The sequence below is a fragment of the Pleuronectes platessa genome, chromosome 13 (assembly GCF_947347685.1).
Source record: "Pleuronectes platessa chromosome 13, fPlePla1.1, whole genome shotgun sequence".
Lineage (NCBI taxonomy): Eukaryota > Metazoa > Chordata > Actinopteri > Pleuronectiformes > Pleuronectidae > Pleuronectes > Pleuronectes platessa.
Genome location: NC_070638.1, coordinates 3,916,340 through 3,935,876, shown reverse-complemented (window position 1 = coordinate 3,935,876; position 19,537 = coordinate 3,916,340). Strand labels below are relative to the sequence as shown.

Here is a 19,537-nt window from a genome sequence, read left to right as displayed (position 1 = left end):
GGTCAAGGACTTTTCCCAGCGGCGTTACATCGGAAACATAAAGTTCATCGGTGAACTGTACAAGGTCAAGATGCTGAATGATTTCATCGTGCATGACTGCCTGGACAAGCTGCTGATGAACCAAGACGAATTGGCTTTAGAGTGTCTGTGCGTCCTGCTCACCACCATCAGCAAGGACCTTGAACTGGATGAGACCAAGGTGGCTGGTGGTAGTACATTTTACATCAATCTTAATTTTTTTTTATTATGTCTTAACTAGGTCTGAAGGGCCACAGATTGAAATCTTCAAATATAATCTACAGGATAATGGCTGGTTTCCCTTTCCAAAATTAAATATTAAGAGAAATGCGTTGTCTGCAGGGATGAAGATGTGATGTGAACTTTTTGTCAGCAGTGTTTTTGACATTAGTGCAGCTGAAGATCAGTTCATGTCTCTGCTTTCATCCCACCAACATGTTTTCTTCTGAACGTGTCAAATAAGTGATTTAAGAGGTGGTACTGATTTACAAGGACACAGTTTCCAAGACTTAAAAGAGAGAAGTTCAGCTGTGACTCAATCCCACAGCAGCTGCTTACAAGTAGGTTATGAGGAACCGGAATATCCCCTCAGTGTCCCCACCCGGCTCTGCCTCACCCGGTGACTCCCAGCTGGACTCAGCCGGAGTCCTCAGATACTTGGAGAGACAAGAATGATCCGGTGGCCTTTCTGCTCTCTCTCTCTCTCTCTCTCTCTCTCTCTCTCTCTCTCTCTCTCGCTCTCTCTCTCTCTCTCTCTCTCTCTCTCTCTCTCTCTCTCTCTCTCTCTCTCTCTCTCTCTCTCTCTCTCTCTCTCTCCCTCTCTCTCTCTCTCATCTCTCTCTCTCTCTCTCTCTCTCATCTCTCTCTCTCTCTCCCTCTCCTCTCTCTCTCTCTCTCTCTCTCTCTCTCTCTCTCCTCTCTCTCTCGCTCTCTCTCTCTCTCTCTCTCTCTCTCTCTCTCTGCTGCACTGTGATGTGTGATCTGATCCTCATCTTATACCAGTCACCCTGAAAACAAAACCTTCTGACCACGGAAACTTAAATCAACTCCAGGACTGTTCCAAGTGATAAACTGGACAATTGATCAACTCTGTAGAACAATAATATCTGCAACCTGCTGTCTGGTAGATTGAATGCAGTCAAGCTGAACATGACCTTCATGTCTCAAATTAACCGTCTCTCTCCCTCTGTGTCTCACCTCTCTCAGATGGATCATTATTTTAACTCGATGGAAGACATCGTCACAGAGGGGAAGACGTCCCCTCGGATACGGTATATGCTGCAGGACACCATAGACCCTGATCTTGGTGAGTGGGTCTCGATTTTTCTTTCATTTGCACAATTCCAAAAGAGTCCAACATTCAAATTCTTCAAAGTAAGAAGGATTTTACCACAGAGATTTATTTCCCTGATCTGTCTGATGACCAGGAACATGATACTGGATATTCTGGTCATATTCTGTTTAATGAATATCTACACTGCTGTTGTTAAGGAGTTCTATCGCTTTTTAGAAGGACTGATATAGATAGATAGATCATGGCAAAGAAATGTAAGAAAATTCTATAGAAACATTGAACGGGGGAAAATGGAAGAAACCTGAGGAAGACCTGATAACTCTTGATCTTTAATGAATTCATCAGTCCCAGCAGATCCACAAGGAGGCAACGAAAGAAGAGCAGGAGGAGCCGAGGAACCTGCAGCAGCAAGTGCTCTCCGAGGAGACCAGGACACAGCCAGGTCAGGCCTGCAGTCTAGATCCTCTTTAAGACTTAGAATCTGATATGACCAGTCAGAGTCAGAGGACCCCTAAATTATAAACCTGGAAAGCCCACATCTCCATTAATTAGGAGGCTTGTTGAACTTGAAGCTGTCACAGTCACAAAATGTCACAGCTTGTAAACAGATTCATATTTTTTAATTTCATTACTTATATTTGAAGAACTGTAAAGTGTAGTTTGTGATACAAATATCACCTTTTGCTGATTGAATTCTGAAGACATGTTTTCATCTGTACTTTTCCTTCTTCCAGATGATGAGCCAAAGCTGCAGCCAGTTGGTGAGAGGTCTCCCTCACCTGGGCTTGTGCAGCCTGAAGCCCCCGTGGAGACACCGGAGGCTCCCAAGGCTTTGAACGGCCTTGCAGAGAGGGGCACTGAGCTGGAGACAGCGGCCCATGAGCCCTCTCTCGTGCCCCCTGCTGCACTCCAGCCCCAGGCCTCTAGTCCTGCACAGGTTCCCACTCCTCCACCGAACCAAGACTCTGAAGCCAGGATAACTCTGGAAAGGTATGAGATGACAACGCTGTCTGATTTTCAGGATCCTGTTGGTGTTAGGTTTCTCTGAAACATGAGGAGAGTGTCTCTGTGATTCTGATAATTATCTCTCCTGTCAGCAGGATATCTATAACTCTGATTAACTAGTTTCCATTGACTTAAAAATAATTAGTTTTGTTATTAGGGTTTTGTTTCACTTCTGTTTAGGTCAGTGATAATAATTTGTAGAAGTTCCAAATTGGGTGAAAAGCTTGATATTCAGAGTTTCTCATTTACACTGACATCCTTCCTGACTCTTTGTTTATTCGTCCCCCCCCCAGTCAAAGCAGTTCAGGAAAGAAGGCCAGGAAGCGCAGGAAGCGCAACAACAAGCCGCTGATCACCGAGACACCATCACCTTCATCAGCGGTCAACAAGGACCAACCTGAGCAGGAGCTCAGCAGCAGCGGCTCACAGCCTGGTGAGACACACGTCACTGCCCAACACGGGACAGACAGGACGATAATACTGACACATTCACTCTCTGCCATTCATCACACTGTTGTGACTGTGGTTGTTTATTTCTCATGTTAAAGGAGATATGACCAGTCAAAGTCAGAGGACCCCTAAGTTATAAACTTGGAAAGCCCACATCTCCATTAATTAGGAGGCTTGTTGAACTTGAAGCTGTCACAGTCACAAAATGTCACAGCTTGTAAACAGATTTATATTTTTTTTATTAGATTTTTATATGTGAAGAACTGTTAAGTGTAGTTTGTGATACAAATATCACCTTTTGCTGATTGAATTCTGAAGACATGTTTTCATCTGTACTTTTCCTTCTTCCAGATGATGAGCCAAAGCTGCAGCCAGTTGGTGAGAGGTCTCCCTCACCTGGGCTTGTGCAGCCTGAAGCCCCCGTGGAGACACCGGAGGCTCAGCCCACTCCTCCCACTAGTGGACCGGAGCTTCCCCGCCCCGCCTCGCTCAGCCCCCAGTTCAATCTCCCACCTCCACGGGCCAGTGAACGTTCCTCAGACAGGGAGTCAGAGTCTTCTGACTTGTCCTCAGCCGAGAAGACGATCGAGAGGAAGTCCCCGTCCATGGTCGAGAAGCTCCTGCAATTTAACTATTTGAAGGTGCTGAGATCCAGTCAAATGATAACTGATTTTTTATTTCAATTTCATAGATAAACCCTCTTAAAGGGAAGAATCAAAGTATAAGTCTGGAACATACGTCTTTGTTTTCTAATGAATTTACTTTCTAATGTTTTTTGTATTGTTTCCACGCCGTCCTTCTCTTCTATACTTCCTCACCATATCCATGTTGTCTCCACTTGAACAGAAGCTCCAGTGTCTTCATTCAGACGCCTCCAGCTCTGAGGCGACTCAGTCTGAGGGAAGCTGGTCTCCGGGGGAGCTGCAGAACCAGATGATGGGACTCATGCTGGAAGACTTGACCAGGGACAAGGACATCTTCAACTGTGTGAAGGTACGAAAAGTGACATCAACCCGTCTCTGCGAGTTAGTGGTAAAAATCCTGAAGGGCAGACGGAGCGGGGCTGAGTTATACTTATACTTATACTTCTATTTCGGACCTTGAGACTAATGTTGATCCACGACTGTTGATAAGATCTCATCAATACAATGAATGAATCCTGCTGACAAACTGACTAAACCAATGAAAACCTCCTCCTCCTCCTCACCTCCTCTGCTCTCTGTTTCTCAGAAGAAGCAGGAGAGACCTGAGAAGAGCTCGTCTCCCTACCTGAGGGAGTTGATGGCGGCTGTGTGCCAGGCAGCAGTGAAAGGTAAGCTCCCCACCAGCCGGAGCAGAGAGACCGCTGATTACAATATGTACTCTCTGCCGAGCGGATGAATTGACTCTGCCTCCTGCTTCACTGTGCAGAAAACACCACCTGTCCAGTGCACGCCGCCCTCCTTCAGAAGGGCCTGCCTGTGGAACTGGAGTCCCGTCACTCGGAGAGGGAGCAACAGACGAAAGCTCTTAAAGACCTTCAGGAGCTGATTGTCACCCTCGATAAGCCTCCAAGTAAGTTCTGCATCAGAGTTCACTCCAAGCTCCATTTAGTAGCTTCTCTGGAGCTTTGCTTCTTGTCACATGATTCTCACCAACAGAAGAAACTTCGCCTTGTTATATGGAATTGTAGATTTTCAGTTTTCCGTTTATTTTTTAAGCCCTTTAAGGACATTTGGAACAGTTTGGATTAAAACTTTGAATCTCAAATTTGTTCTCCACTGACATTAACTTGATTTGGTCATTAGAGGAACATCACTCCGACTCCAATTCACTTTTGCAAAACACAATGCCGTCTTCAGTATTTTCTAAACCATACATTTTTGGGTTCCTATCGAAATACAAATCGCATTAATTGAATTGATAAGATTAGGAATCGGTCTCACTTCACAGAAAAATGTGATTTATTTCCGTTTGGTCACGGCTGAAACGATGACTGACATGTATCTGTTCTCCAGACCTTCTCCGGATGTTCTTCAAGTGTATGAGCGACCCGGCCGAGCAGCTGGGTCATGGCGTGGCCTTAAAGACCGTCACGGCCTTCTTCTCCTGGCTGCGGGAGGTGAAGTCCCAGGATAATTGAGGAGGGGAGACCCCACCCCGGGGACAGGGCGGAGCAGAACTACGTCCTTACAGCAGGACGACATGTTTACATCTGGAATTGTTTTTTCTTTTTTCTTACTTTTCTTTTGTAAATACATGAAAGATAATAAAAAGTATTTAAAAAATGCTCGTTCTCATGATTTGTTCTTTCCATGGTTTGGTGCTTATAGGGGGTAGGACTCAGTGTATGTGTGTGTGTCTGTGTGTGATGAACTGAGACAGTTGTGTTGTGTTGGAAGTTGCCGTAGCATGGTCAGAAGACCTGTGTGATCAGACCAGGAGAAGCTCCTCAGGATCAACGACTCAGGTTCCACTCGTTTGGTCTGTTTAGTGGTCGAAGCCCAAACAATCAAACAGCACCGTGTGGTTGAAAGTGTCTCAGCAGCTTGTCGCCTCATATTGTTCTTATTTGTAGCATCTTTTGTATGTGTGTATCTAGGTTGTGTGTTTATGAAGCTATGACATGTTTGAGTGTTGTCCGGCATAATGTGGTCACGTGACCACCAGGTCGCCCAAAACACACCCACTGTGAACATGGATACCGGAAACAACTGATCAAGTGATGATTCAATTTATTGGCAATTATTTAGGTTATGTCCAAGCAATAATCTTGCACTGTTAAATATGACTGTATATAATTGTTTGACAGGTATTTTCTAGAACTGAAGATTTGACCCAAAACCCTGAAATATTCACTTTACAGTTAAATACGACAGAAAAGTGGCAAAAGGCTGAAATATGAAATTATTGTACAAATGTTTTTTATTATCACTGTTGCTTTTTCTCAGTGAAGGTTAAACGCTCATGTTTCAGGTTATGAGTTCTCTGTTCAGTGTGTGTGTGTGTGTGTGTGTGTGTGTGTGTGTGTGTGTGTGTCTGTGTGTGTGTGTGTGTGTTCTTAAGGGGTTTGGTTTTTTTACTCTTGAAACAAGTGACTTATGTTTACAGATACAAAACGGTTGTGAACCTCTGATCAGAAGAAGTTGTTTTGTTGTGTCATCATTAGACAGAGGTAAACAGATGTTTGTTCCACTTTATTTCACATGAAGGTTTTTCTTTTATCGTTTTTTACTGGAGTCGTTTGTCTATATTCACTAATATTGTTTCAGCTCATGTTTGTGTTGATTTTATTTTATCAAATTGCTTCAGTTGAGACAGTTGATAAATTAGATGGTTGTATTTTTGCATTAGATTCAATTTTATTATCATTAGATTATCATTTTTTTTAATCCTTTAAAGTTTCCATATGTATAAATGAAATCAAATATAAACAAACATAAATACAATCATAGCAGTCCACAAATCCAGGATCATTAGATTCTTGTTTAGACACATTTGTTCCAGAAATGAGGAATAACTTAAAACCAAGATGACATTAGTCGAATCTGCATAGCAACGAAAACACAATAATATTCATCAGTCAGGCGTTTAACAAATAGTTTATAACACTTTAGATGTATGATTGTTAGTCATAAACACAACATGTGTAACTTCTCCTATGAAGACATTTTGTTATTACACCTGTGTTTCACTGTGTTGTCATTTATTATCCTGTAAACCTCCTCTGATTGGTGTTAATGTGTAAACCCACAACCTCATAATGTGATTAAATCATTAATTCAATGTCTACACAAGGCTGAGAAATGTTAAATAGGGGAACTGAAGCTTTAATATCGGATTCACTTCCTGTCCGTAACAACAGGGACGTCCGAGTGCAAATCAACAAGTTTGACAAAGCTCATAAATGTTAAATATTTCAAAAGTCATTTTCACAGAATCTGTTTAGTTTGATCTGAACATAAGACTGGAAATCCTCTACACACAGAGTGAAGACAAACACAACCCTCTGCCCACAGCGGCAACACAACCCAGCACTGATCCACGTGGATTTAAATCAGCTGAGCCTGTGGATAAGACATTAAACGATCCCATGATGAGACACCATCATGTGTTCCAGCTCCTCCTGTCTCCTTCCTCCAACACTTTCCTAAGTAACAATCTCTCTGTTCTGTAGAGTTTCTTATTAAAACCACAGTGACATGAACAGAACTGTTGTTATTTGCAACATGTCCCGTTGTTGTACTTCCAGCTGTGAGACGTGTGATTAACTCCGCTATGACAGGATGACTCAAAATCTACTGAGCCGGTTTCTGTGAGATTCTGTGGTGAGGGGACCGACTCAAGGGAGAATCCATTACAATTTGGAACACATTGTTGATTTGACTGCTCTACGATAAGGAGAAGAAAGTTAATAGTTTGCACAGGTTATTTAATTAGGAACAGGTTGTCCTGGGGAAGAAGAGATGATGACAGAAAACCTAACTTGAACCTTTGAGCTGAACTCGTCTGATCTGTCCCACTCACGATCTGTCAACTCCCTCAAGGTTAAATGTGCAAAACTGTCGAGTAAAAACTGAATCTACCTCAGATCAAGCAGAACGAAAGAGGAAGGAGAAGCAGCGTCTCTTCCTCTGGTCAGATAAACAAATAATGACAGTAGTAACTTCCTTGGTTTGATGAAAAGGTGACGAGAGCAAGAAAGAGGCTGAAACATTCCCACACCTGTTTCCTGGGCCACAGGTAAGTTTTCATTCAAACTGACATAATGAACAAAAGTTAAGGAATGTTGTTTAATGAGTTCCGGGCCTTTTTCATAACAAAAGGTTACATCTCCGTCTAAGACCATTTCTCAAATTCATCATTTTCTCGCAGCGAACCCGTAGAACCCTGACGTGAATGGATAACGAGTGGTTGAGGGTTTGAAGACAGAAAAGCTCAGAGACTTTCACACCTTCTCCTTCGTGAGCAGAGTCAGAAGCCTGCGTGTGAAATGTGGACTAGGATGTGTGGTGGTCCTCTCTCTGCTCCTGACATCCAGCAGGGGTGATGGCTGTGCTCAGCAGGGCAGTGTGTGTGTGTGTGTGTGTGTGTTTGTGTGTGTGTGTGTGCCTGTGTGTGTGATGTTGGGGAGCTGTGCTAGCTCAGGAGGTCAGGCTGCAGGCCGACTCTCTGCAGCACGTCCTCGGGCATACACAGCACTGGATTCACCGGCTTGATCAGCTCGTCTCCGAGGAGGGAGAGACCTGCGACTCCGAACAGAGTGTGGAAGGGATCCACCTGCAGAGAGGAGGACGCTTGATGAGACATAAGGGACGACGTCTTTGGGCATTATCATAAAACAAAATGTCAAGATTTCTATGAGAGAAAACTTATTAAAGGTTTTGGGTTGATATGACGAAAAATAATTAAAATTTTGACTATTTTCTGTAATTTAGGAGAAGTATACATGTTCTCCCCGCGTCTCTCCAGGTTCTACAGCTTCTTTCCACAATCCAAAGACATGAAGATCTGGTTATTTGGAGACTTGAAATAATCTAGAGATGATTGAGTTAAATTTTCATTATTAAAAACTAAAAACATTAATTCCAAAGAGCATTCATGTCTGTTACAGAATATTTCAAACGGATGGACTGAAGTTGTGTCTGGCAGCTCACCATGTCTCCTGGTCTATCAGCGAACCCCCCCGTCTCCTCGTCCTGGCAGGCCAGGATGAACGCTCGCAGCTTGGCCTTGTCGATCCAGTGAATCCTGCCGATGATCTTCAGTGACGCCAGCACCCACCATGAGTAGCACACGTCAGGAAGCTGAGGGGAACAGTTACAATGGTAGACATATGTTTTACAATGGTTGGGTTTAATAACTGAAACTCAATTAGAAAGTTTATCGTGTTTGACGACTTTAAAGTAGAAATTCTACACAACAATTCCCACCGTCAGTACATAATCTGCATTGTATTGTGAACATTACGCCTTGTTGAGAATAACTGGTGCAGATAAATACACATTAAAGAGAGATTAAGTTCTATCGGTTGTAAAAATCAACAAGGAAAAACCAATGTGTAGAAAATCTGATCATTAAAGTTTGAAATGTAAATGATTCTCTTGTGTGTCTTTCCTTCTACACATTTAATTTAAGAACTACATCGTGTGTTTTCTTTGACCTGCTACATGTTTTCTATTTATAACTGTGAAGGATGGTGAAAGGAAAATACTTGTCCTATTTCAAAAGGCTTCATTTCCCCTGTGACCACATGCTTGCAAAATAAATTCCCAAAACTCGAGACGCATCGAAGCAGCCGAACGTAATCAGGGACCTGAACGCTGCTGTTTTAGTAAAACATGAAGCACTGACATCTGTGCAGCACAGACCTTCTCAGGTCGTCCGTTAAGGCCTCCGGACTTCAGCTGCCTCTCACAGAGCCACCAGCCCAGCAGGTCGGCCTTCACCTGGTGCAGCTGCCCGGTGAGCGACAGGAAGCCGGTGCAGCAGTAAATCTGACAGACACAAGGCACAAGAGCAGACATTGGATTTGACAATGATTTGTACATATGACACCACTCAGGAGGAGGGGAAATGTAAAACCAGCCACATTCCAGACTTGTATTCCATATTTGTGAAGAATAACTCATAAAACTGACACTATGAGGAATCAGCAGCATTTCCTTTTTAGTTTAAACTTGGTCCTTGTGTTTAAAAAGAGCTGAGACAGTAAATCTCTCTCTCTCTCCTGTGTCCCCCTGCATGACTCACCTGACCAGCGTGAGACTCTGAACCAGGTCTGCAGCCGAAACCTCCATCAAAGTTCATACAGCTTAAGATGAACTCAACGGCTTTGTCCACGTTTATTTTGTCCATCTTGCCCTGAGAATGAACAGAGGAGCGTTATTGTGTTAAAGTGTTATTGTTGTACTGTCTATGCACCTAACGATAACAAGTAATTTACATACCAGTAGTGCCAGTGTTGCCACAGCACAGAAGGAAAACCTTGTGTCGATTTCTCCTGTTAAGACAAAGAACTTTGATTGTACTTCAAACATTGTATAATATTGTATTAAAAGCAAACTATTATCTAAATACATGGTGACTTGTGTTCTATCTATACTGATATGGACAGGTATATAATCTGCTTAATTGAAATATTTCTGAAAGCAACTTGTTAGTAACTTGAGATCAACCAAAGTCAGAGTAAACCCTGCTCACCCCATTTGTCTCCTGCAAACGAGCCGTCTTCCTGCTGCAGCCCTTTCACGTACTCCACCACTTTGTCCACGTCGATCGCGTCCACGTTATCGTATAGAGACAGGATCTGAGGTCATCAGAGCAGAAATCAGAAAAGACCAAACACAAGGGATCAACCAGGTGATATTATAAACCTGATGCTAACAGACAGAAATCTGTTGAGCTGATGGTCTTATTCACCTGGACGGCGCTGAGCGTGTAGAGCAGGTGGGGGTCGTGTCCGATGCTGGCGCTGATGCCTCCACACTCGTGCTGACAGGACTTGATGAAGTCCGTGATCTCCTCCTGGTTCATGCGGGGCAGCTGACCCATCAGGTCCATCACCGTCAGACCCCAGTAGATCCCGCTCATCCTCAGGTACTCTGACAGCGTGTACTCCTTGGTGAGGGACATGACAGTAAATCAAATACTTTCAGGTTTTAAGAGAGAACAAGACATCGTCTGAGGAACTGAAGCTGGTGTCATGTGCTGTTTTTCCATTTTCTGACTTTATGTATATTTATGCACGTGTGTGTATAGTTATTGCACATGTGTGTGTATAGTTATTGCACGTGTGTATAGTTACTGCACGTGTGTGTATAGTTATTGCACATGTATGTGTATCGTTATTGCACATGTATATGTATAGTTACTGCAAGTGTGTGTATAGTTATTGCACATGTATGTGTATCGTTATTGCACATGTATATGTATAGTTACTGCAAGTGTGTGTATAGTTATTGCACGTGTGTATAGTTACTGCAAGTGTGTGTATAGTTATTGCACATGTTTGTGTATCGTTATTGCACATGTATATGTATAGTTACTGCAAGTGTGTGTATAGTTATTGCACGTGTGTATAGTTATTGCACATGTGTGTATATAGTTATTGCACATGTGTGTATATAGTTATTGCACGTGTGTGTATAGTTATTGAACATGTGTGTGTATAGCTGTTGCACATGTGTGTGTGTACAGTTATTGCACGTGTGTATAGTTATTGCACGTGTGTGTATAGTTATTTCACATGTTTGTGTATAGTTACTGCAAATGTGTGTATAGTTATTGCACATGTATATGTATAGTTATTGCAAATGTGTGTGTATAGTTATTGCAAATGTGTGTGTATAGTTATTGCAAATGTGTGTGTATAGTTGTTGCACATGTGTGTGTATCAGTCAGGACACCAGATGTTAGTTGTCAGTGATGAGTTGACAGTGAGTTTAGGAACATGACGTGTCCATGTCTCCGCTCTGGGACCAACACTCACATAGTCGTCCTTCTTGGCGCCGTAGGCAGCGATGTAGTCCGCGTGTTTGTCCAGCATCAGGGAGCTGGGAGCGTCCGGCTTCACGATGACATCCTTCACTTGGGTTCCCTGACGTCAAAGAAACACGCGACAACAATGACAACAACACACAAACTCTGACTGACGTCATCACAACAGGACAATCTGCTGAAACACGCGCTGCCACCGGAGAAACGAGCTCCTGCTTTGATCTGTAACGTGTTGGAAGGCTGCTTGTTGACAGGTTCAAGCTAACTGGGGGCTACATGCTAACACTAATGCTAGGTACAGCTCAGCCTCTTTGCTAGCAGCTAGCACAGATTAGCAGCCACATTTGGACAGGACGCACACAACGTTTCACTTCATGTCCCCTATAACGTCTCTTTAGTAATAATTAACTGCAGAATAAGGGAGTGTGAGTGAAATAGAGACGTAAACACAGGAGCTGCCTACCATCCTCACGCTGCTAGCATTATCCACTTCTTGTGTTTAACAGCGGCTGCAGATCAGGGAATGATGAGCACTACCGCCCCCTTCTGTTCGGAGGGGGAACACAGTTATCATAAGAGAGACGGTACAAATATAAAATCTGCTAATTTCCTCTCCTGGTCAAACTAGAGATTAATTTATACATGTTTTATTATAAAGTTTCAGCCTTTGAAATAAACCACAAAGTTATATAAAGGTAAGATAAGATCAAATTAGATTAAATTAAGATAAGATCTGTGTTACAGCAGGTAGGTAGTTTCAAGTGGTTGGTTAATCATTAGATGTTATTTATTATATTTGGATATGAGCAGGTAAATATAGAATAGAGGCCTACATCAAAGCATTTACTAATCAAGTAAATCTTCTTACAAGAAGTAGAAGTTGATTTTGATTTATTGGTACAGATTTAAATTTCCTTTATTGTTTCGCAAAAAATAAACGTCTCAAAATCATTATCACTTCTGGACTGAATGAATCTATAGTTGGCAAACTTTTTTTTAAATGAGTTATTTAATAAATGGATGATAAACATGCTAAAAAGCTTCAGTTCAAATTATCCTTGTTATGTTTGTTGCCAAAAAGTGAAGCTACAGTGACAAACCCATTCACAGCTAAATATTAGATACTTAGTACATCTGAAGATGGTTACGTGTAAAGCTGGAGCTTCTAAATATTTAATATTGAACGCTGCGGAGATGTAGAACTGCGACTGTTGAGGATTCATTAAGAAAAAAAATTCAGTAAACCTGCTGTTTTACAGAAAATCACAAGACACCCATTAGTTTCTGATGACAAATAGATCTGCAAAGAACAAGATTGAATTGGTTTTTATTGTATGAAAAATGTGCACTGCATCCACTACGTTAGATTTCTTTAACAGACGCAGAATGACAGAAACACACAAGACACTCGATGGGATGACAGAGACATTATACAGAGAAATGAACATGGATGTCATCATCATCTCTGATTTACTGCAGAATGGAGGAGATATGTTACATGAATAAATCTCAACTGTACTAGTGATGCATTAGTGTGACAAACGAACCCTGCACCTCCTCCCCCGCAATGAGACAATCTTACATCACAAAAAAATAAGTTGGAAGCCTCATCAACTTATTAAGTCAAATATGTCCAAGTTTATCATCAGCAACTCGTCCTCAAACAACTATAAGTGATTGTATAGTTTAAGAATGATGGTCCAGTGACAGTGTTCCGGGCTAATGCTAAATAAATACAGCATGTTTTCTGTAACACAACCATATTCACTTTGTTCTTGGCTGCCCATTATTTACAATCTACAGAGGAGTTAAACCAACAGTTTCCATAATGTTATATATTTACATGTGACCATCTGAACGCAGGCAGCTGGTGAACTGGACATGATGGTGTGTTGTTTCATGACTTGATAAGTTGATGAGGATCAGCCGACAGCTCTATAAAACCATTAACTGAAGTTTGTTCAAACGGCCGTCTCTACCGATACAGTCGGGATGAATCTGAAGAATCAAGGCAGGATGAAACAGTATTAAGGCAAACAACATTTTGCTCTGCATCCTGAGTTTAAGTGAGCAGATCTACTTTCAGGAACACGTGTTCGTATAGAAAAGTTACGACAAAGAAAACATTCCAATGAGGACGTCAGGCGTGCAGCGTTCATTTCTTGTATCTTCCCAGATGTTCTCTTGCAATAATGAGTCTTTGGATTTGAGCTGTTCCCTCGTAGATCTAAAAAGAAAGAAGAGAAATTAAAAAGGGGAGTTTTGCTTATTAGCATCTGCCAAGAGCGATTATGAACCATCACCCACCTGGTAGATCTTAGCGTCTCTCATCAGCTTCTCCACCGGGTATTCGCTGTTGAACCCGTTGCCTCCAAACACCTGAACAGCATCACTGGCCACCTGATTGGCGATGTCTCCGGCGAAGGCCTTGGCGATGGAGGCGTAGTAGGTGTTCTTGCGGCCCTGGTCCACTTCCCAGGCTGAGCGCTGGTACGCCATGCGGGCCAGCTCCACCTTCATCGCCATCTCAGCCAGAAGGAACGACACGGCCTGGTGCTGCGAGACAGGACCAGAGAGAAAACTCATCTTTGGACTTTAAACACTGTAGTCACCTAATGTTTAGCAGGCATGATAGCTACAGTAAACTAATTCAGGAATCTCAAAACTAAGGTTTTTTCTGCAGATGACTGATAAAAACGTGAAGATCTGTGTGAACAAACCTCAGCGATCACTTTGCCGAAGGTCTTCCTCTCCAGTGCGTAATTGGTGGCTTCATCCAGAGCCCTCTGTGCCAGGCCTGTTGCTCCTGCTGCCACCTGCCATGCAATTCAGATTCATTAGTCCCAAAACAGGGAAACCGAAATAAGAAGTAACAGTAAAAAGTTATAATTAAGTAAACTTACATTATTAACATATGGAAATATAGAAATGTGTGTCTATTAATTAACATTCATAGGCACGAATTTCCTGTCACAAAGAAGTATTCAAACTCCAGCAATTCATTTGCAAAAATGAAACTTGATGGAAGGATGGGTGATGGGCAAAGAAATTAAGTTTAGTTTCCTGTATTTTCTTCACTTTCTGTAACTTTGTGAATAATTCATGGATCATGATGAAAACAATCAGACATATTCAAGGGACACACAGAGATGAGTGTGTGTAATTTGGTGCAGATTGATTTTAGTGGGACTCTTTGGCTTTGGCAGCGGTACGTGCTCTACGGACTCATTCTACTGAGGAAGAGAAAAGCTTTTACACTCAGCCTGTTATCAGAGTTTGCTCATCATTGCCTCAATCAAACACTTACTGGAGGTCTTGTGTTGTCAAAAGCTCCCATGGCGATTTTGAAGCCAGCTCCCTCTGCGAGCAGGACGTTCTCCTTCGGTATCCTGACGTCCTCAAAGGTGATGCCTCTGGTGTCAGAACATCTCTGGCCCATGTTCATCTCCTACAAATACCAAACAACTTTTCATTTAATATGTTTTCTGTGAGCTTAAATACGCAATACATTTTCTTAAGCATGGTCTTCAGATGCAGGAAAACTACAAAACAACACTTGTATCATGTGTCCAGTGTGGAACTACGGGGGTTTTGCTCTACGCAGGTTTAACAAGTTTATCTGGTGATAACTGAGAGCAAATGTTAACTGATGACTAAATGAATCTGCTTCACAGAACAAGCTCCAGGAAAACTCCATTTACACGTACTGACTTCCCTTTCATGTAAATATATTTATGCAGCACTGTTGAAAACCATATTGTCTGTCGTCGCCTTGCTAAACTAAATGTCACAAGGATTTAAACCGTAATACGATACCAGATCATGTGACTCATCTCACCTTCCTTCCAATCTGAACTCCTGGAGAGTCAGCATCTAAGATGAAGCCAGTGAAGGCCTTGCCAGCTGGACATTTGGGGTCTGGGTTAGTACGAGCCAGGAGGAAGTACCTGGGGAAATAAAAGATGGAGCTATGGTTAAATAAACCTTCAGAATAGCACACATGTGTATTTGCAGTTATGTGAAAGTGTTAGGGCACCTATGGACAGATCTCATCTTTGCAGAAAACCAACACTAAAACAAGCTTTTCTTCAAATGTCGGTGCCCTCTTATTTTATGAACAATAAAAAAAGTCAGAGTAACCTGTGGAAGAATTCAGGCAAATGCTTCACCAGTGCTCCCAGTTTCTATCAATGCCATCATTCTATAATATTAGCTTTATCTACAGACCAACCTGTGGTGAGATCATTGCTGTCGTGATCTCATTGTCAGATATTAAGTTCAATTAAACAGCATCACAAGCTACATCTTGGCTTCTTAAGAGGACTGTTGTATAAAGATGCATTTGTGTATGCAAACTGCCAAGGGACTGTATATTCTTAGCATATTTCAATGGCAATATAAGTGATTACATACCAGTTAGCCTTCCCACCGTTTGTGATCCACATCTTCTGCCCGTTAACAACATACTCATCTCCCGTCTTCACAGCTCGCGTCTTGATGGCGGACACGTCGGAGCCGGCCCCCGGCTCAGTGACGCAGTACGCCTGCAGAGGACAAACCACACAGGAGTTCAGCCCTGTCTGATCTGATGGAAGACAGAGGCCTACCTATGCAGTTGCAGCCCTACTGGATAACGAAACTATCATAAAATATAATGATATTCTAAAGTTAAATACTTACACACATAAGAGGCTCCTCAGCCATCCTCCCCAGGTATTTACTCTTCTGTGCTTCGTTGCCAGCAATAATAACAGGCATTTGCTGTGTGGGAGAAAGAAGATGTTATAGAATCACCAAAATTATGTTGGTCCCCAGTGTGGTCAAATGTTTTTCTTGTACGTTTGTGGTCTTTTTATACATTTAAATAATTTATACTTTTTTATTTGTATTTCTTGCTGAGCTGGTATGTAAACAATACTCTTTATTGTTGTGCAATAAAAAGTGAATATATGTGATAAGATAATGGAGGAGACTGCTGTCTGATAGGTTTACAGTTATTTACCATTATTTAGGAAAAGTGGCTGATGAGGCGGCAGATAATCAGCTTTTTCTGTGGCTTGTCCATTGATATTTGCATCTGGCTCAAGTGTGTTCTGTGGCTAAGACGTACCCACATTGAGCAGGACCTACATTAAGCAGGTATTGTGGTAAATTAAAAAATAAATTGTAGTAAAACTCAACTTACTCCCAGAGAGTTTGCCTCGATAGCGGTCTGCACTCCTGTGCAGCCGTAAGCCAACTCCTCTGTGATGAGGCAGCTGTCGAAGATCGACAGGCCCATTCCACCTGAATACAGAGAGACAGAAAACAAAAGGATGTCTCAGTGTGTTTTCAAACAGATGTTTACCTGAAATAAAACAACTCCACTCACATGATTAAACAAATTACCAACTTGAAGAGGTGTTATTTCACAAGGTCAAATCTGTACATATTCGTTAAGCATTATTATTCAGGGGCATCTACAAAACTTAACTGGGAATAGACACTGAGACAAAACCTGGAAAGATATTCTGAAACAATCAGTGAGCAAGAGAACAACATACCATATTCCTGAGGAATGTGACTGTTCATGAGACCAAGCTCCCATGCTTTCTTGATGATGGGGAAAGGATACTGAAAAATGACACAACATGTAGGAGATGCAGTTTACTCACATTGTGATAAATGACAAGACACCAGTGATCCCGGGAGGAAGTTAACACGATACAGCAGCAAAGAGGTTGGAGGTAAAATAAACTAACAAAGAAATATGTTAACAAAAAATATTAAAACCTATATGCAGCACACAGTATACATAAGATTATAAAGTGACCTGTGCAGATCTTTGTGCTAGGGCTGCAACTCATGATTATCTTATTCATTCAATTATTAATTTACTAACGATTGTGGCTTAAATTTTTGCAACTTTTGAAGTATGTACTGAGCATGTATATTTTGTTGACTTTTCCATAACAACCTGCGGCTCTTAAGCATTAAAGCAAATACAATACACCCAGTCACAAAACCAGAGGGAACACATTCACTGCAGGTGAACCCTTGTACTTACTTCACCACTCTTGTCATAAGAAGCTGCGGCCGGGACGATCTCTTCACGTGCAAACCTCCTCGCCAGCTGCTGGAACTCCTTCTGCTGATCCGTCATCTCTGTGAGCAGCAGATCAAATGTGAGCAACTTCATCGCACTTTAAAGAATGTTCTTAAGTCCTTGAACAGCCACAGTCTTACAGAGGATCATACTTTAACTTTGATCATATCTTTGGGTCCATCTTCATTTTACAGTCAAAACCACCCAATATATGAAGTGACATGAAGGTGCTGCCCCATCACGTCACTCTGACAGTGAGCTAATACTAACTAACTTCATTATTATTATGTCTGTATTAAAGTATAGTAACTGTGAGGAAACTGTGCAACAAAAAAGAAAAGTTCTTATACAGGTACATATACAATCCATCTGTCATAGTTGGACAGGTCCACACAGTTGAATCCTGCTGCATCAGTGGCATAAAGAAATCTAGAAGGTTTTTACTGTCCCCTACAGGCAGGCAGTGATTATTTCAGTGTAGATAAGTACACGTGGGCATTGTTTATAAGACATTTTTGATAAATGTGAGTTTAAAGTTTGGTTTACAATGAAGTAAAGGTTCAACAGCCTACACCCACCAAATGAGAACCCGAGGGATGAAGGTGCTGTGGAGCTGTCTGCAGCAGCACTGGAGCCCTGCAGCCGGATCCCGGACCGCACACCGGCTCGGAGTACCTGTGAGTGTGTGGAGGGAGACAGGAGCAATACATAGTTTAGGACATGTCCACTCTTTTAGTTATTTTAGTAACAAGCTAGTCAATAATTCATTAGCCCTGCTTTCAGCCTCTAATGTATAACCAATACATTTGCGAAACAAGGCCAAGCAACTGTTACTTTAAACACAAATACAGTTATTCCACATACTTATTCTGTTGCATGATAAAAGAGTTTAACATATTTCTCATGCTGGAGCTGTATTTCCTGTTCAGCAACCAGGAAATGACAAAAATATGTTCTATTGTTGTTAAACTTTCTATAAAGCAGCTTTGGGCTCCTTGAAAGGTGCTATACACATCCCAGTTCATCTTTTTATTATCATGATTCACATATGTCATTGTCCAAAAAACACTGCTTGGTTTTCAGACTCAAGGGGTTCGACTAATCCCAAATAACTGGGAGAAATAAACAATGCAAACCAAACCAAAGCTCTGGTCTCAGGAGGATTAACCAGGTCTGGGGTGGATTGACCCATTTGGGCCGAATCAGCACAACCAGTCCACCCAGTAGAGTTCAACCAGGACTGAATCAAACACACCATACCACAACTAGCTAACTAATAACAGAAACAACTAAAACAATGATCCATGAGGCTGCAGTATGTTTTTTAAAAGGCCCTGAAGCCGGTTTTAAATCATCTACAAACAAACCCTCAGATAAAAAGACGTGTCCACGTGTAAAACAGATTTAAATCCTCAAGATCAAATCCACTTCCACAGGAAAACACAACAATAGCTTGGTGGCTAGGTATCATTAGCTTGTTATTTAGCATGTAGCATGGTTTCCTACGAAGGTGAACGCAGGTCACAGACACAGACAGCTGCAGTATCACCGACCACATCTATTGAAACTCCTTCATAAGCAGTAAATAACAACATATATCATTTAATATGGCGTCGTGTACCTTGTTGAACAGCATCGTTTCAACTCGTCGAGTGCTCAGCAGAAGAAGTGACGGATCTTTGTGTACTACAGCCACATGAAGCTCCGCTCAGCCAATCACAGCAGCGGGATGGAACCATGTGACAGGTCGTGGTGTACGTGAAATGACTTTTGCCCCACTTTAGTTATCTAAGGTCCTGACAGGGTTATATGATAGTTTACAGCTCAATGACAGATCCCAGCACAAATCTCCACTGGTTCATCTGAGGTTATAGAGGCCACGTGTTTATCAACGTCCCCAACTTTAATATGTATGTATAAATTAATGTGTTTATGTACATTAAGGTGCTTTTTACATGGGATGATCAGGGACTGCACTGACATTACACTCACTATCACTATCAATTCAATTAATGTCTTAAATATCAATATCGACATTTGTCTGAAAATGGGATGAGTAATAAAAACATTTTGGTCCAGTAAATAGTCAAACAGTTCAACTTGTTTAATTACTAATGCAGCAGATTTTTTAAGGGTTATTTAAATTATTAATTAAGTATAAACATATTCCCATCTGAAAGTGGTGCCCAGGTTTTTTGGGGCGATTC

General features: G+C 41.8%; 2 protein-coding genes across 2 annotated transcripts; both read right to left on the bottom strand.

The window, feature by feature from the left end:
- Nucleotides 1–5,464: 5,464 nt before the first annotated feature.
- Nucleotides 5,465–11,761, bottom strand: rabggtb (Rab geranylgeranyltransferase subunit beta). Its single transcript, XM_053437646.1, has 9 exons — nt 11,709–11,761; nt 11,238–11,345; nt 10,169–10,366; nt 9,950–10,055; nt 9,697–9,749; nt 9,500–9,610; nt 9,118–9,243; nt 8,404–8,553; nt 5,465–8,026 (listed from the first exon to the last, which is right to left on the bottom strand). The coding sequence occupies exons 1-9, from the start codon at nt 11,709–11,711 to the stop codon at nt 7,886–7,888; spliced, it is 996 nt and encodes a 331-aa protein (XP_053293621.1). The 5' UTR covers nt 11,712–11,761; the 3' UTR covers nt 5,465–7,885.
- Nucleotides 11,762–12,556: 795 nt separating this feature from the next.
- acadm (acyl-CoA dehydrogenase medium chain) lies at nt 12,557–19,072 on the bottom strand. Its single transcript, XM_053437635.1, has 12 exons — nt 18,952–19,072; nt 17,909–18,005; nt 17,292–17,389; nt 16,789–16,858; nt 16,431–16,531; nt 15,926–16,006; nt 15,659–15,789; nt 15,084–15,192; nt 14,553–14,693; nt 13,966–14,061; nt 13,553–13,801; nt 12,557–13,472 (listed from the first exon to the last, which is right to left on the bottom strand). The coding sequence occupies exons 1-12, from the start codon at nt 18,964–18,966 to the stop codon at nt 13,401–13,403; spliced, it is 1,260 nt and encodes a 419-aa protein (XP_053293610.1). The 5' UTR covers nt 18,967–19,072; the 3' UTR covers nt 12,557–13,400.
- Between the last annotated feature and the right edge of the window lie 465 nt (nt 19,073–19,537).

Coding starts and splice junctions, on each gene's coding strand:
- rabggtb (XM_053437646.1), bottom strand. Junction 9,611..9,696: donor TGGCAACACTGGCACTACTG/GTATGTAAATTA, acceptor GTTCATTCTCAG/GGCAAGATGGACAAAATAAA. Junction 8,554..9,117: donor TTAACGGACGACCTGAGAAG/GTCTGTGCTGCA, acceptor TGTTCCCCTCAG/CTTCCTGACGTGTGCTACTC.
- acadm (XM_053437635.1), bottom strand. Junction 15,193..15,658: donor AACGGTGGGAAGGCTAACTG/GTATGTAATCAC, acceptor TTATTTCCCCAG/GTACTTCCTCCTGGCTCGTA. Junction 14,694..15,083: donor GAGTTCAGATTGGAAGGAAG/GTGAGATGAGTC, acceptor TGGTATTTGTAG/GAGATGAACATGGGCCAGAG.